Source organism: Oncorhynchus tshawytscha, linkage group LG07 (assembly GCF_018296145.1).
Source record: "Oncorhynchus tshawytscha isolate Ot180627B linkage group LG07, Otsh_v2.0, whole genome shotgun sequence".
NCBI lineage: Eukaryota > Metazoa > Chordata > Actinopteri > Salmoniformes > Salmonidae > Oncorhynchus > Oncorhynchus tshawytscha.
In genome coordinates, this window is record NC_056435.1 from 19,709,213 (window position 1) to 19,726,629 (window position 17,417).

At 43.0% G+C, this 17,417-nt stretch overlaps 1 protein-coding gene across 1 annotated transcript in view; it reads left to right on the forward strand.

The window, feature by feature from the left end:
• The window catches only part of LOC112254117 (receptor-type tyrosine-protein phosphatase T), a 491,368-nt gene that overhangs the window by 372,402 nt on the left and 101,549 nt on the right, over positions 1 to 17,417 (forward strand). Inside the window, exon 19 of the mRNA XM_024426355.2 lies at positions 16,572 to 16,759. Within this exon, the coding sequence (XP_024282123.1) occupies positions 16,572 to 16,759 (188 nt within the window). The remainder of the gene's footprint in view (positions 1 to 16,571; positions 16,760 to 17,417) is intronic.

The window sequence follows — 17,417 nt, forward strand, 5'->3', positions numbered from 1 at the left end:
CTTCCCCATTTTGTTTCATTTGCTTCCGTTTAAGCAACATTTGGCAATAGAATCAGCAGAATGAATACACCCCTGATCACCTGCAGACACAGTTCACTTTCATAGCAGCCACATACAGCATCATCAGTTTGCTCGTTGTATAATTCCTTCTCACATCTACATGCTCTCTTCCTCTCACCTTCAGTGCACAACACAACAGCTGTTTGTGACCAGGCACAAATACCTCTCCAAGCCAAACTTTCATACCATGAGCGCTAACCGCTACACAGCCTACATCGTTGTTACCATATTAACGCTATAGTAAAAAAAAACTGGAACTAATGGATTAGTAAACACAATCCAGTCCATGTGTGCATCACGCAGTACAGTGTACAGAAAGCAGTTTAGCAGTTACACCGGCGTGCTCCGGTGTAAATTATTAAAACCAAGCTTACCTTGACTTGGAAGAGTTGCCGTGTGGGATAGCCTTAGCCAGCTAGCTAACATACATAGCATTCCTCTCTGTTTGTCAGGTTGTTGAGTAGGCAAAATTAGCTGCATTAGCAAAAAAGTGAAAGGCTGTAACGGTTTTCATATAGTGGTGATGAAGGAGAGTCGGACCAAACTGCAGCGTGTCGATTGCGATCCATGTTTAATATAACAAAGAAACACGAACTTACAAAAAACAATAAACGAAACCGAAACAGCCTATCTGGTGCAAACTAACAAAGAGTACACATAGGACACTAAGGACAATCACCCACGACAAACTCAAAGAATATGGCTGCCTAAATATGGTTCCCAATCAGAGACAACGATAAGCACCTGCCTCTGATTGAGAACCACTCCAGACAGCCATAGACCTTGCTAGACAACCCACTAAGCTACAATCCCAATACCACCACCAAAACCCCAAGACAAACACACCACAATTACAAAAACCCCATGCCACACCCTGGCCTGACCAAATACATAAAGATAAACACAAAATACTTTGACCAGGGCGTGACAGAACCCCCCTAAGGTGCGGACTCCCGAACGCACCTCAAAACAATAGGGAGGGTCCGGGTGGGCGTCTGTCCATGGTGGCGGCTCCGGCGCGGGACGTGGACCCCACTCCTTTAATGTCTTAGTCCCCTCTCCCTTCGTCCCTGGATAGTCCACCCTCGCCGCCGACCATGGCCTAGTAGTCCTCACCCAGAACCCCACTGGACTGAGGAGCAGATCGGGACTGAAGGACAGCTCGGGACCGAGGCAGCTCGGGACTAAGGGGAAGCTCGGGACTAAGGGGAAGCTCGGGAGTGAGAGGAAGCTCAGGAGTGAGAGGAAGCTCAGGAGTGAGAGGAAGCTCAGGAGTGAGAGGAAGCTCAGGAGTGAGAGGAAGCTCAGGAGTGAGAGGAAGCTCAGGAGTGAGAGGAAGCTCAGGCAGGTCGATAGATCTACCAGCTCCTGGCTGGCTGGTGGTTTCAGCAGATCCTGGCTGACTGGCAGATCCTGGCTGACTGGCAGATCCTGGCTGACTGGCAGATCTGGAAGAGTCTGGTTGACTGGCAGATCTGGAAGAGTCTGGTTGACTGGCAGATCTGGAAGAGTCTGGTTGACTGGCAGATCTGGAAGAGTCAGGTTGACTGGCAGATCTGGAAGAGTCTGGTTGACTGGCAGATCTGGAAGAGTCTGGTTGACTGGCAGATCTGGAAGAGTCTGGTTGACTGGCAGATCTGGAAGAGTCTGGCTGACTGGCAGATCTGGAAGTGCTGGGCAGACTGGTGGCGCTGGGCAGACTGACTGGCAGACTGGCGGTCTGGCAGACTGGCGGTGCTGGGCAGACTGGCGGTGCTGGGCAGACTGGTGGCGCTGGGCAGACTGGTGGCGCTGGGCAGACTGGCGATGCTGGGCAGACTGACGACGCTGGGCAGACTGGCGACGCTGGGCAGACTGGGGGCACTGGCGGCGCTGGGCAGACTGGCGGCACTAGCTGCTCCATATAGGCTGACAGCTCTGGCGGCTTCTTACAGACTGACCGCTCTGGCGGCTCCGTGCTGACTGGCAGCTCCTTGCAGACTGACAGCTCCGTGCAGACTGACAGCTCCGTGCAGACTGACAGCTCCTTGCAGACTGGCAGCTCCTTGCAGACTGGCTGCTCTATGTAGACTGGCTGCTTCATGCAGACTGGCAGCTCGGGCTGCTTCATGTAGACTGACAGCTCTGGCTGCTCCATGCAGACTGACAGCTCTGTGCAGACTGACAGCTCCTTGCAGACTGGCAGCTCCATGCAGACTGGCAGCTCCATGCAGACTGGCTGCTCTATGCAGACTGACAGCTCTGGCTGCTTCATGCAGACTGACAGCTCTGGCTGCTCCATGTAGACTGGCTGCTCTGGCTGCTCCATGCAGACTGACAGCTCTGACTGCTCCATGCAGACTGACAGCTCTGGCTGCTTCATGCAGACTGGCAGCTCGGGCTGCTTCATGTAGACTGACAGCTCTGGCTGCTCCATGCAGACTGACAGCTCTGACTGCTCCATGCAGACTGACAGCTCTGGCTGCTTCATGCAGACTGACAGCTCTGGCTGCTCCATGCAGACTGACAGCTCTGACTGCTCCATGCAGACTGACAGCTCTGGCTGCGCTGAACAGGCGGGAGACTCCGGCAGCGCTGGAGATGAGGAAAGCTCTAACAGCGCTAGATAGGCGGGAGACTCCGGCAGCGCAGGAGAGGAGAAAGGCTCCGACAGCGCTGGAGAGGCGAGGCGCACTGTAGGCCTGATGCGTGGTGCTGGTACTGGTGGTACTGGACCGAGGACACGCACAGGAAGCCTGGTGCGGGGAGCTGCTACCGGAGGGCTGGGGTGTGGAGGTGGTACTGGATAGACCGGACCGTGCAGGCGCACTGGAGCTCTTGAGCACCGAGCCTGCCCAACCTTACCTGGCTCGATGCCCACTCTAGCCCGGCCGATACGAGGAGCTGGAATATACCGAACCGGGCTGTGCACCCGCACTGGAGACACCGTGCGCTCCACAGCATAACACGGTGCCTGCCCGGTCTCTCCAGCCCCGGTAAGCACAGGGAGTTTGCGCAGGTCTCCTACCTGGCATAGCCATACTCCCTGTGAGCCCCCCAAGACATTTTGGGGCTGACTCTCGGGCTTCCATCCGCTCTGCCGTGCTAGCTCCTCATAATGCCGCCTCTCTGCTTTTGCTGCCTCCAGCTCGGCTTTGGGGCGACAATAATCTCCAGGCTCATTCCAGGGTCCTTTACCGTCCAATTCCTCCTCCCATGTCCATTTCTCCAGGTGGTGCAACCTCTCCCACTGTAGCTGCTGCTGCTCCTGCTGCTGCTGCCTCTGTTGCCTCTTCTCCTGTTGCTCCTTTGGGCGGCTACACTCCCCTGGTTTAGCCCAGGGTCCTCTCCCGTCGAAGATCTCCTCCCATGACCAGAAATCCTTGTTGAGCATCTCCTTTTTCAGCTGCTCCTGCCTGTTGACACGCCGCTTGGTCCGTTGGTGGTGGGTGATTCTGTAACGGTTTTCATATAGTGGTGATGAAGGAGAGTCGGACCAAACTGCAGCATGTCGATTGCGATCCATGTTTAATATAACAAAGAAACACGAACTTACAAAAAACAATAAACGAAACCGAAACAGCCTATCTGGTGCAAACTAACAAAGAGTACACATAGGACACTAAGGACAATCACCCACGACAAACTCAAAGAATATGGCTGCCTAAATATGGTTCCCAATCAGAGACAACGATAAGCACCTGCCTCTGATTGAGAACCACTCCAGACAGCCATAGACCTTGCTAGACAACCCACTAAGCTACAATCCCAATACCACCACCAAAACCCCAAGACAAACACACCACAATTACAAAAACCCCATGCCACACTCTGGCCTGACCAAATACATAAAGATAAACACAAAATACTTTGACCAGGGCATGACAAAGGTAAACTAAAAAGGAAAGAAATACAAAGAAATATAGCTAGCTCTCTGTCTTTCTCTCTCTCTCTCTCTCTACTGTATCTTCTTAATTCTTAAATAAATAAATTAGTTTGAAACTTGACCAACTATTGTCTTTTTCTATCTGTGAGTCAACTACTCATCACGCTTTACACACTGCATTGCTGACTAGTGCATTTGGAAAGTATTCAGACCCGTTGACTTTTTTCACATTTTGTTACGTTACAGCCTTATTCTAAAATTGATGAAATTATGTTTTCCTCTCATCAATATACAGGTACACACAATACCCCATAATGACAAAGCAAAAGCAGCTTTTTAGAAATGTTTGCAAATGTATACAAAAATAAATAAAAATATATCACATTTACGTAAGTATTCAGAGCCTTTGTATTGAGACTCAAAATTGAGCTCAGGTGCGTCCTGTTACATTGATCATCCTTGAGTTATTTCTACACTTGATTGGAGTCCACTTGTGGTAAATTCAATTGATTGGACTCACCTGTCTATATAAGGTCCCACAGTTGACAGTGAATGTCAGAGCAAAAACCAAGCCATGAGGTTGAAGGAATTGTCCGTAGAGCTCTGAGACGGGATTGAAAATGAAATGAATCCATTTTAGAATAAGGCTGTAATGTAACAACATGTGGAAAAAGGGAAGGGGTCTGAATATTTTCTGAATGCATTCAGTACTAGATTAATTATGCGATCCTTTGATGTCAGTTCATGCTGCAAGAGCTCTGATTGGTTGGAGGACCTCCTCCGGAAGTTGTCATAGTTACTGTGGAAGTCTATAGAAGGGGGTAAGAACGATGAGCCTCCTATGTTTTGTATTGAAGTCAAAGAACCCAGAAGACAGAAAATAGCTGTCATCTGGCTACGCCATAGTGCTACCCTAGAAAGTGCTGTTGAGGCTACTGTAGTTAATTGGTGACGTGAATATTTTTAGTATAGATTTATTTAAAAATTATAACTTTTAATTTAATGGAATTAAATTAATGGAATGCACTGAGAAGGATGGTCCTCCCCTTCCTCCTCTGAGGAGGCTCAACTGCTGCTGAAGTGAGGGCTTCAGTTTCACAGGCAGTGGAGAACTTTCATAGGGCTGGAAGGAAGATCGCACTCTGGGACTAGCCCAACTCTGCTGTTTATCCACCACCAGCAGCAGATCTAGCGTTAAGAATACAGTTACATTTGGGTGTGCTGAATGAAATCCATAGCTCATTGTGTATTGGCGTATACAAAATGGTATTGATATGATATCCAGCAGCAGAGTAGATGCCTATGCTTCCAGTAGACATGAGTTGGTTGAGAATGCATCTATCCACTACATCATTTACATTCTGTCATTCATATCTCTACATGCATTACATGGCTATCATGTCTGCCAAAACCAGAGGAAGCTAAAGTTCTTCATATGCATTGGCTTATCAAAAATGCCATGTTTGAACATTTGTCAGCAAAAGACCTGTTCATGAGGATGGAACCTGGTTCATGTTAAAAGAAGGGCATTTTTGGTTCCTAGTAAGCTTGATATTCCTAAGGGCTTTAGAGAATGATTCAATTCTACGGTTGGAATATCATTGCAAATTATTTAAAATCTTCTCCAGACATATTCTTTAGAATGGATGTACATTTTAGGTCATTTCAAACGGAATTATCTTGTCCCGACTCAAAGAGTTGTCCAATATATTTTGTTATGGATGGTAATTATTGCTAATGGTCTGGAGCAGCGTTGTTGCGATAATGTTGCATTGCCGATAATTGAGCTTAATGCGAATTCAACACTAACCATTAGTCTGCACCTCAGGGAAGAACAGCACACTAAAATTCTGAAATGAATTCAAAAGCAATGGCCTTTATCAGAACAACTTCCGCAAAACAGGATGTTCATTTTGAGACATTGTAATTTTATCTAAGCTCCCATAGTATCTCTGAGCATCATATTGTACTCAATGTATTTTTTGCTTGGAAATAATATTTCTCAGTATGGCGTGTTACAAGCCCTGCACCCTCATAACCTGAGCCAAGCTTTCCTGCCTTTCTTCACAACAGAGCAATACTCACAACAGAACAACCTGCTCTCTGTGAAACCTCTTTATTTCTGATACAACTTGTCTGCCATGTTTGGCATTCAGATTACTGTAGAAGGAAGGAAAGTCACCCTAGTCATAGACTGTTCTCTCTGCTACCGCCCAGCAAGTGGTACCGAAGCGCCAAGTCTAGGTCCAAGAGGCTCTTTAACAGCTTCTACTCCCAAGCCATAAGACTGAACAATTCATCAAATGGCCTTCCGGACTATTTACATTGACCCCCACCCCCCTTTCTTTTTACACTGCTGCTACTCGCTGCTTATTATCTATGCATAGTATGTAGCTCCCTTCAGTAACCACGAGCACAACCGTTCCTTGATTTTAACTGGCGGCTTTATTCTGTAGTTTTAGTCAGAATTATCACCTTCCGTGAGAACTATAAAGTAAATGAAAAATACAGTTAAGCACACTCTTACAACCTTATCTTACGAGTGACTTATTAGCTTGGTATAACTCTGAAGTGCTTACATACATAACAGTTTAACCGGCGTTATAATGGGTTCAGATTAAACACATGAATAAAGGAAAAAATACCTCATTGGCTGCTTATTACAGAAGGGAGGAAATCAAACTTCACAATTATTATTCCTGGCATGAATTCACACTTCATCCTAACATACACTCTTCAACCTTTATGAACTACACCCGATGACATGAAAACTTAGCTAACGCAGCGCAGGATTGCCTTCCCTCCAAAAGTGTGTTGCTACAATAAGGATCCTCGTTACAACAGTATTAGCTACGTAGTTCCGCTTGTATTATCATTTCCCCCGCACAGCGGACACGTAAACTATTCAAACAAAAGACAACGACATAACCTGTAAGTCTAACTGTCAGTTACATAGTACTTTAATCCTTCGTACATGTACGAATTACCTTGACTAACCTGTACCTCTGCACATTGACTCAGTACCTGTACCCCCTGTATATAGCCTCATTATAGTTATTTTATTGTGTTACTTTTTATTACATTTTTACTTTAATTTATTTAGTAAAAACTCTTATTTATTGAACTGCATTGTTTAAGGGCTTGTAAGTAAGCATCTTACGGTAAGGTCTACCTGTTGTATTCGGGGGCATGTGACAAATGCAATTTGATTTGAAGAAAGAACAGACATTTCCTGAAAGGTCATTGACTCTGTCTAACATGCCAATGTGTGTGTGTGTGTGTGTAAGTCCTGTATTTCTCACTTACCCAAGGCATGTGATCACATGGAGCCAGGATCAGTGCTCATGCATCTGTGAGCCATGATAATGAAGTCATGAAAAGTACATGTTCTCAAGCAACAAAAACTTCCCTCTGAGGTCAATAAATGAAATGATTAGCATGAAGATATTGTAATCTAAGTTACAGGCAAGAAGACACATTGTGAATACATTTCATGGCTGACTAAATGCATTTTTGACCTTCAAACCCCAAGCATTAGCCGCTCGATATGTCAGTAGCTTTTGATGGGATTGAGTCTGTTTATTGGTAATATTTACAACATAATATATCCTCAGGGCTGCCACTTTAAGATATGTTCTTGTTGTAGAGACAAAAACAAACTAATAATGAATTAGGTATGGTCTGAATAGGCTGTAGAGGGCGCACTTTGGGTAGGATTAAGTGGACCTCTACCATCTCCACTGTAAAGTCAGTACCTGCTCCCTGTCCTATGGCTAAGCCTCTCTCCTTACCCACCTCCATGTAAGCAGATGCTAAAGCTAAAACAACGTAACCACATTACATGCTGGTGTTTATCTCCATCTCCCATCAGTAATAATTATGGAGAAATGGAGCGATGGGAAATGGAGATGTGTGAGTAATGAGCAGAAATGTAAACACAGCTCAGATAGAACATTACCACGAAACAACATTAATTAGAGTGATGAGACTGTGCTCCGGTTGCCAATCAGAACATGTTCCATGGCCAAATGCACTGAGTATACAAAACATTGCTGTTTCCCTGACATAGACTGGCCAGGTGAATCCAGGTGAAGGCTATGATCCCTTATTGTAACGGTTTTCTTTAGGTGAAGTAGAGGCAGACCAAAATGCAGCGTGGTTGTTATTCATTGTACTTTAATAAAGAAACTGTACACGAATAAACTAACAAAACAACAAATGTGTGAAAACCTAAAACAGTCCTATCTGGTGCAAAACACAGAGACAGGAACAATCACCCACAAACACACAGTGAAACCCAGGCTACCTAAATATGGTTCCCAATCAGAGACAATGACTAACACCTGTCTCTGATTGAGAACCATATCAGGCCAGACATAGAAATAGACAAACAAGACATCCAACATAGAATGCCCACTCAGATCACACCCTGACCAACCAAAACATAGAAACATACAAAGCAAACTATGGTCAGGGTGTGACACTTATCGATGTCACTTGTTAAATCCACTTCAAGTCAGTGTAGATGAAGGGGGGAAGACAGGTTAAACAAAGGCTGTTAAGCCTTGAAACAATTGAGACATGGATTGTGTATGTGTGCCATTCAGAGGGTGAATGGGTATAACAAAATATTTAAGTGCCTTTGAATTGGGTATGGGTGCAAATGCCAGGCACAAGGGTTGGGGCCAGAACTGCAATGCTGCTAGGTTTTTCACACTCAACAGTTTCCCATGTGTATCAAGAATGGCCCACCATCCAAATGACATCCAGCCAACTTGACACAACTGTGGGAAGTATTGGAGTCAACATGGGCCAGCATCCCTGTGAAATGCTTTTGACACCTTGTAGTGCCCATGCCCTGATGAATTGAGGCTGTTGTGAGGGTAATAGGGAGTGCACCTCAATATTAGGAAGGTGTAATTAATGTTTGGTATATTCAGTGTATGTAGTTGCTTCAAGTTGTGTATTTACAGTCTTTTATGTATTACATTGTCTACAATATGAATGTAAGTCCATTATAGCCTAGTTTGTTAAATAGCCTGCCCTATATTTGCTAAATATGTTGAACATGTTTACAGTCCACATTATTCTAATTGCATTACTTTAATATTGAAATACTGTACATTGTTAAATGTAGGCTATAGCATTCACATTGATAAAGTGACTTCTGAAAGTATTCCTTCTCCTTGACTTATTACACATTGTGTTACAACCTGTTACACACAATACCCCATAATGACTAAGTTAAAATATGTTTTTAGAAAATGAAATACAGAATTATATAATTTACATAAGTATTCACACCCCTTAGTCAGTACTTTGTAGAAGCACCTTTGGCGGTGATTAGAGCTTTGAGTGGTCTTGGGTATGCATTGGGACACCAAATAAGATTTTGTTCTTATTAACTGACTTGCCTAGCTAAATAAAATGAAATCAAATTTTTTAAAATGTGTCTATCAGCTTTCCACATCTGGATTTGGGGATTTTCTCCCATTCTTTCTTTCAGATTTTCTCAAGCTCTGTTAAGTTAGATGAGGAGCGGCCGTGAACAGCAATCTTCAAGTCTTTCCACAATTTCCTTTGATTATCCTTGAGATGTCACTGAAACTTGATTGGAGTCCACCTGTGGTCAATTCAATTGTTTGGACATGATTTAGAAAGAAACACACCTGTCTCTTTAAGGTCCCACAAATGAGAGTGCATGTCAGAGCAGAAACTATACCATGAAGTCCAAGTAATTGTTCTTAGATTTTCAAGATAAAATTGTGATAAGGCATATATCTGGGGAAGGGTATAAAACCAATACTCATAGATTGTTGAAATTTCAAAAAGCCCAGTGGTCTCCATCATTGGGAAATAGAAAAAATATGGAACTACTCGGACACTGCCTAGAGCTGGCCGTATGACCAAACTGAGCAACCGGGCAAGAAGGACCTTGGTCAGGGAGGTGACCAAGAACCCAATGACCGCTCTGACAGAACTACAGAGTTCCTTGACTGAGATGGGAACCTGCCAGAAGGACAACAGTCTCTACAGTACTTCACCAATCTGGGCTTTATGAGAAAGTGGACAGAAGGAAGCCACTCCTTAGAAAAAGGCACATGACAGTATGCCTGGATTCTGACTCTGAGCGCATAAGGCAAAATATTATGTGGTCTAATGAGACAGAAAAGTAACTCTTTGGACTGAATGCAAAGCGCTATGTCTGGAGAAAACCAGGCACAGCTCATCACATGTCCAAATCCATCCCTACAGTGAAGCATGGTTATGGCAGCATCATGCTGTGGGGACTGGAATATTAGTAAGGATAAAGGGAACAATGAATGGGGCCAAATCAAATACAGGCAAATCCTTGATGAGAACCTGCTTCAGAGTGCACACGACCTTAGACTGGTGGCAAATATTTACGTTCCAACAGGACAATGACCCCAAGCATACAGCCAAAGCAACGCTGGAATGGCTTCAGAAGAATAATGTGAAATTCTTTGAGTGGCTCAGCCAAAGCCCAGACTTGAATCCCATTGAAAATCACTGGAAACACTTACAGATTGCTGTTCATCGCCACCATCTAACTTAACAGAGCTTGAGAAACTCTACAGGGACGAATGGGAGAAAATCCCCAAATCCAGATGTGCAAAGCTGATACAGACATACCCAAGACACCTCAAAGCTCTAATCGCCGCCAAAGGTGCTTCTACAAAGTATTGACTAAGGGGTGTGAATACTAATGGAAATGAGATGTTTCCATATTTAATTTTCAATTAATTTGCTAACATTTATAAAAACAGGTTTCTTTGTATTGGGCTACTGTGTGTAGCTGGGTGAGAAAAACAATCTATGTAATACATTTTGAATTCAGTATGTAACACAACAAAATGTGGAATAAGTCAAGGGGTGACTAGACTTTCTGTGTAAGGGCTAGGCCTATACTGTAAATTGCAGTCTGGATGTGCCAAATGTAGTCAATAAGCAATATTAAATTCACTACGCTATTGATAAGGCTTAAAAATACTGTTGAATTCTAATCAAATTCTAATAAAAACAAAACAACTTATTTTAAATAGGCTATAAATACATTTACAGGCACCATCATTTCTCCGGTGGGTGTATAATACAGACAAGACCATTTTGACTATGGAGGGTTTTACGAACATCCAAACTTTTCACAGGAGCTGGAAGAAGATCCAGACAATGGAAGGTTATGTGACTGACCGTCTCAATTCACATTTGAAATTGTGTTTTTTACATTGGATAAAAGTAGAGACTGTAGTGTATGAAATGTTATAACATACTACAGTTGAGGAACAATGGGAAAGTAATTCTGCTTTGAAAGTTGGCCCTTGAATGTTTTGGTAAACCTATTGGTGAGCTCTTCTTTGTCTACACCCATTCAGCATCATTTGCTCCCTCTTCAGCCTTAACCCCACCCATCTATTTAAGGATTTACATGTGAGGCCATGCAGTAAACAACCAAAGATTTCAAGACTAAAGGCTAGTTTATACTACGGGTGTATTTGTAAATTCAATCTGGAGAGCCAGAGTGCTCTCAGAGTGTGCTCTGGACATTCGTAAACTAAAGAGCGTTGTCAGATTGTCTGTTTGTAAATTCAGAGCGTTCAGAGAGCACACTGGACGCTCTGGCTGAGGAGTAGGGTTGATCCAAGCGTTCTGACCTAAAAACAGCACTCAAGTTAACTGGCTAACGTTGGCTAGCTGTCTAGCTACTTCCAGACACAAATGAGAGAACAACTCACTCTGACCATTTTACTCACCCTAGCAGAGGTAGTTAGGCTGTAACTGTGCAAGTTTCTCTGCGCTCTGGCACACTTAGACGAGAGTGCTCTGAAATTGGATTAGATAGCCCGATCGAATTTACCAGCTATGTCTACCGACAGTTGCTGCAGTGACATCATGAGCATTCTATTGAAATGGTTACATTCATAGTGAAGTCTTTTGTTTAGACATGTAGCTAGCTAAACAATGAACCATAATCCCAACTCATAATGATACTATCCTGCATGAATCTGCAGGTAACTAACCAACCAGATTCAATGTTAGCTAGCTAACTTTAGGTTATAACTAGCAATGCAAATGGCTCAGAGATCTGAATAATATTATGACACAGATCATGCACGTAACATTAGCTAGTGAGTCAGCCAGTTTATGTTAGCTAGCTACCAAACAGTACACTTTAACTTGAAATGAAAATGACTTTCTGACAGAATTACCCGTATACATGGAGGACGCTTCTCCCGCTCTGTCACTGATGCCATGGTTCCGTTTAGTTTGAAGATGTAATCCGGAGCCAGGTGTTTTATACAACAGCCTTCTGTGTGTTCTCTTTTTGAATCCCTCTGCATATTTGCAATCAAACCCCAGAATTGTTTTCCATCTCCTTCGCTATCATACTCTAATTCCACCGGGCATTCCACTGATTTCAAAACTTGGACTTCCAGAAAGTGGAGAGCAACACTTTCGCAGTTCTACTACGTGATATTTTTCCAAAAAAGTTGTTTTGTAAGCATTACCTACACATACTGACCTGCTCATGTTATAGACAGAAGTGTGCTATATGGCAGACCAATCCGAACTCATCTCTCGGCATGTCCAGTCCATCCATTATCTTAGCCAATCATGGCTAGTGGGAAGGTTCCTGCCTTTTTCCGTGGCTAAACCAACTAGGCTTGTAATTTATTTGTATTTACAGATTGAATACAAGTTTGTTATTAAGGCACATGAAAGTTTGCATGTTCCAGAAGGCATTTCTGCCGAAAAACTATTTTGATTTTAAAAAATGTTTACGTTCAAATGGCTCTCCTGTGAAGTATTGACGCGCTACATGCTTAGTGTCCTTAAATGAGTCACATATGCACATCCAAACTTTTCACAGGAGCTGGATAAAGATCCAATATAAAGAGAAAGGGGGAATATCCACTTACTATTATACTGCTTGCAAAATGTAATGTTTAATAAACATCATGGAACCATCTTACAGATCACATTAGCACTTCTCCAGAAATCGCTCAATAAATTGCATTGCATTCAACCCATGTACGTTCTCGTCATAAACGCTTGGACGGTGAATATTTCTAATAGGTTTGGGTTTTTTAATCAAATGAAATGAAAAATAATGAAACTGTTTTTTAAACCAGCAACAATATAGATAGGACCGGGTCAGCAGCATGATATCATAAATCGCATCTCTCGTTTCATTGCACTGTTAGCACAGTGCACACACAGACCTAAATGTAGGCTTAAATGGAAGGAGAATGAAACGAGTCACATTTGAATGAAAGAAAACAGATTTAATTGAAACTACCAAATGTCAGTCTTTAACAATATACATATTTTATACAATATTCTGCCCATATTTATATTTTTGGAGGAGTTGTATAAACTGATTTTGTAGGTACAGTATGCTATAGGCCTACATAGGCTACTGTAAAATCGAAACACCGTAACATGTCGTTATTTAGCGGAAATATCAGCAAAACATTGTAAATAATAAAGACCAGGATCAGCACCTTTTCATCAATAAAAGGTCATGCATAATCTCAAAATGCAGTGGTCAAAGGATGAAGTATCTGTGCTCAAAGATGCCCTCTGGTGGTTAAATTGATCATTCAGGGCAGGTACTGTAAAGCGCTGAACCCTACCACAGCATACCACCCTATACTGTAACTTTTAAATGAGGAACCACTGTATGTGCAAGGCAGATTCTCTCAAAAATCTGCTGTTGATTTGACAATATAGGAGGACTGAATCGTTTGGAGAAGTGTGTCTTTGGTAATCGGACAAGGGGTGCTCTTTGATAATGGGGATGGATAGCCTACTTAAACAAGCAAAATACAGGTACTAGTGTGTTAATTGTGAATAATGAAAAAGAGTGAGGGCAAAGCACTCTCAGTACACCATTAAAACCCTTTATTCATATGCTACTTTTGACTAATGGCCAGGATAAAGAGACACACATATGCGATGCTGCTAAACCAGCCTTGATCAAGGGGAGGGTAGGATATGCTTGGTGTTTAATAGTTTTGTATGTTTCTTTTGGGATGGCAGGTAGCCTAGTGGTTAGAGCTTTGGGGCATTAACTGAAAGGTTGCTAGATTGAATCCCCGAGCTGACAAGGTAAAAATCGGTCTTTCTGCCCCTGAACTAGGCCGTCATTATAAATAAGAATGTGTTCTTAACTGACTAGCCTAGTTAAATAAAGGTTAAAATAATAAAAAATAAAACATCTTAATGAGATTCACCCATACAAAAGGCACATCTCTCCTTCCATGGGCAATGTGCGCAATGACTGAATAGGCTGCACTTCCACTCTCAAAATCCAAGCTATTATCAACTGCATTACTTTTAAGACCTGCTTTTTGTGGGTCTTATAACTTACCAAAAGCGCTGCCTAAAATTATCACTTTTGCGCTTGTTTTTAAGGACACATCTCAATCATTGCCATCCCTCCCACCTCGCAAGCAAGCTGATGTTAGACAGGTAAATTGCCGAATCTGGCATTAGGGCTGGAAAATGCCAGTGTGCCAGTTTTGACACAACGAAATTGAAAACTAACATGAATTTGACACTTGTGCCTCCTTAGAGCCAGTCAAAAATAGAGCTCTAACTAAGTGTGTAATTAAGATGCAAATATCCACATTAATAAAACACGGGTGATTTTAGCCTACCACATTTGCAATGGTACTTTAGGTATTTCATGCTTGTAATATGGAGAATTTCTCTGCCACTCATCTCCTGATTCCTCTTCTTAATGGACTCATTAGAAGCAATGTACTACTTCAAACTCACCAATCCTAATCTTAGGAACACTCAATTACAAGAATGTATTTCACGTAGTAAAGCAAAGTGTCTCTTGGATTATCCATTTAACTTTGAATATCATCATTAATGACTGAGTAGCAGCGAGATAAAGGAAGGCTGTTGTCTGGAAACAGGGTCTGTGGAGAGTCAACTGTAAGAGTTTGAAGATCTCATGCTTTTAAAGTTTTTCAAGACCTGCAGAGAGCTAGAGAGGTCTCCACTGAAATAAATCAAATCAAATCAAATTGTATTGGTCACATTAACCTGTTGAGCAGATGTTATTGTGGGTGTAGGGAAATGCTTGTGCTTTTAGCTCCGACGATGCAGTATTATATAACAATTACACAACATATACCCAATACACACAAATCTAAGTAAAGGAATGGATTTAAGAATATATAAATATATGTATGAGCAATGTCAGAGTGGCATATAATAAGATACAGTAGAATAGTATAGGATAGAGTATATACATATGAGACGGGTATTGCATGTAGACAGTGACTAGTGTTCCATTTATTAAACTGGCCAGTGATTTTAAGCCTGTATATACTGTAGGCAGCAGCCTCTATGTGCTTCTGGATCATAGCGGGGTGAACAGGCAGTGGCTCGGATGGTTGTTGTCCTTGATTATCTTTTTGGCCTTCCTGTGACATCGGGTGCTGTAGGTGTCCTGGAGGGCAGGTAGTTTGCCACCGGTTATGCGTTGGTCAGACCGCACCACCCTCTGGTGAGCCCTGTGGTTGCGGGCAGGGCCTCGAGCTTAAAGATGAGCTTGTAGGGTACTATGGTGTTGAATGCTGAGCTTTAGTCAATGAACAGCATTCTTACATGCAGTGTGATGGCGATTGCAAAATCTGTGGATCTATTGGGGCGGTAAGCAAATTGAAGTGGGTCTAGGGTAACAGGTAAAGTAGAGGTGAAATGATCCTTGAATAGTCTCTCAAGGCACTTTATGATGACAGGAGTGCTACGGGGTAATAGTCATTTAGTTCAATTAACTTTGCTTTCTTGGGTACAGGAACAATGGTGGCCATCTTGAAGCATGTGGGGACAGCAGACTAGGATATGGAGAGATTGAATATGTTCGTAAACACACCAGCCAGCTGGTCTGCGCATGCTCTAAGGATGCGGCTAGGGATGCTGTCTGGGCCGGCAGCCTTGCGAGGGTTTACACGCTGAAATGTCTTACTCACATCGTCCACAGAGAAGGAGAGGCCACTGTCATTGGTATCGGGCCGCATCGGTGGCATTGTGTTATCCTCAAAGCAGGCAAAGAAGGTGTTTGGCTTGTCCGGAAGCAAGACGTCGGTGTCCGCGACGTGGCTGGTTTTTCTTGTGTAGTCGGTGATTGTCTGTAGACCCTGCCACATCGTGTCTGAGCCGTTGAACAGTGTATTCGTCAATATTATTCTCGGAAGCTACCCGGAACATATCCCAGTCCGCGTGATCAAAACAATCTTGAAGCATGGATTCTGATTGGTCAGACCAGCGTTGAATAGTCCTTAGCACGTGTACTTCCTATTTGAGTTTCTGCCCATAGGATGGGAGAAGCAAAATGGAGTCATGGTCAGATTTGCCTGAAAGGAGGGCAGGGGAGGGCCTTCTAGGCATCCCAGAAGTTGGAGTAACAGTGGTCGAGTGTTTTAGCAGCGCGAGTACTACAGTCAATATGTTTGGGAGAACAACATTTCATGAAAACAAGAGATTTCATTATATTAAAATGAGTTCCATTGCATCCTTCTTACACAGACTGACCGCTATGTGGTTCAATGCTAACCCAAATATCACAGAGTAAGTGGATACTGAGTGTGTTCTCCTTGTTCCACAGACAGCAGCCATAGTGAGTTGGCTCAGCCATCGTTGACCATCCAGACGTACCCATACGGGGGCTGTGAGTCAGTAGAGATGTCCTACCAAGCAGGCCAGTTCCAGCCAGCCATCCGTGTAGCCGACCTCCTCCAGCACATCACCCAGATGAAGTGTGGCCAGGGCTACGGCTTCAAGGAAGAGTATGAGGTAAGAATGGTTAGTACGGTTTTATCAACATTGCAGGGAATTCTAAGTGTGGTTTTTGACATGAGGTCGCGTCAATGTGGCCAGTAACTGTCCAATATCGTCAGTTTGCACTTTTACAAGACGTTTTACACTTCGACCAGACATAATCCAGTTGCATTTCTGCCTTTCTGCCTTTAAGCAATCCTATTGTTGTTTGCGATTTGTTTGAGTTGATTTGAATCCTTGCCCCATATGCATTACCATTAGCTCGCATCTCTGTTTGAATGATATGATGACATCTAATTTGCACTTACTCTCTTTAGAATAAGGGAAACACATCAAATATTTATTGAAAATCACATTTAAAAACATCATTAGTATTCTCTGAAATATTAAACGGACTTCCACCCAATCCTATTGATCAATGCTCGACTCGTCTTGGAATATGATTTTTTATTACTCGGAATTGCATCTTAAGTCCAGTAAAGTATTTAAATTTGAAGGTGGCACAAAAGTGACACATAAGTTAAGTTATGTGGCATAATACAATGAAATATGCCCACAGTCATATTCCTAATGCCAAATCACTCCTCCAATTATTTTTCATTTTCTCCTGAGAGTGAAAAGCATGGAACTATCAATATTACTGCAGATATACCTATTTACCTATACATAGCTG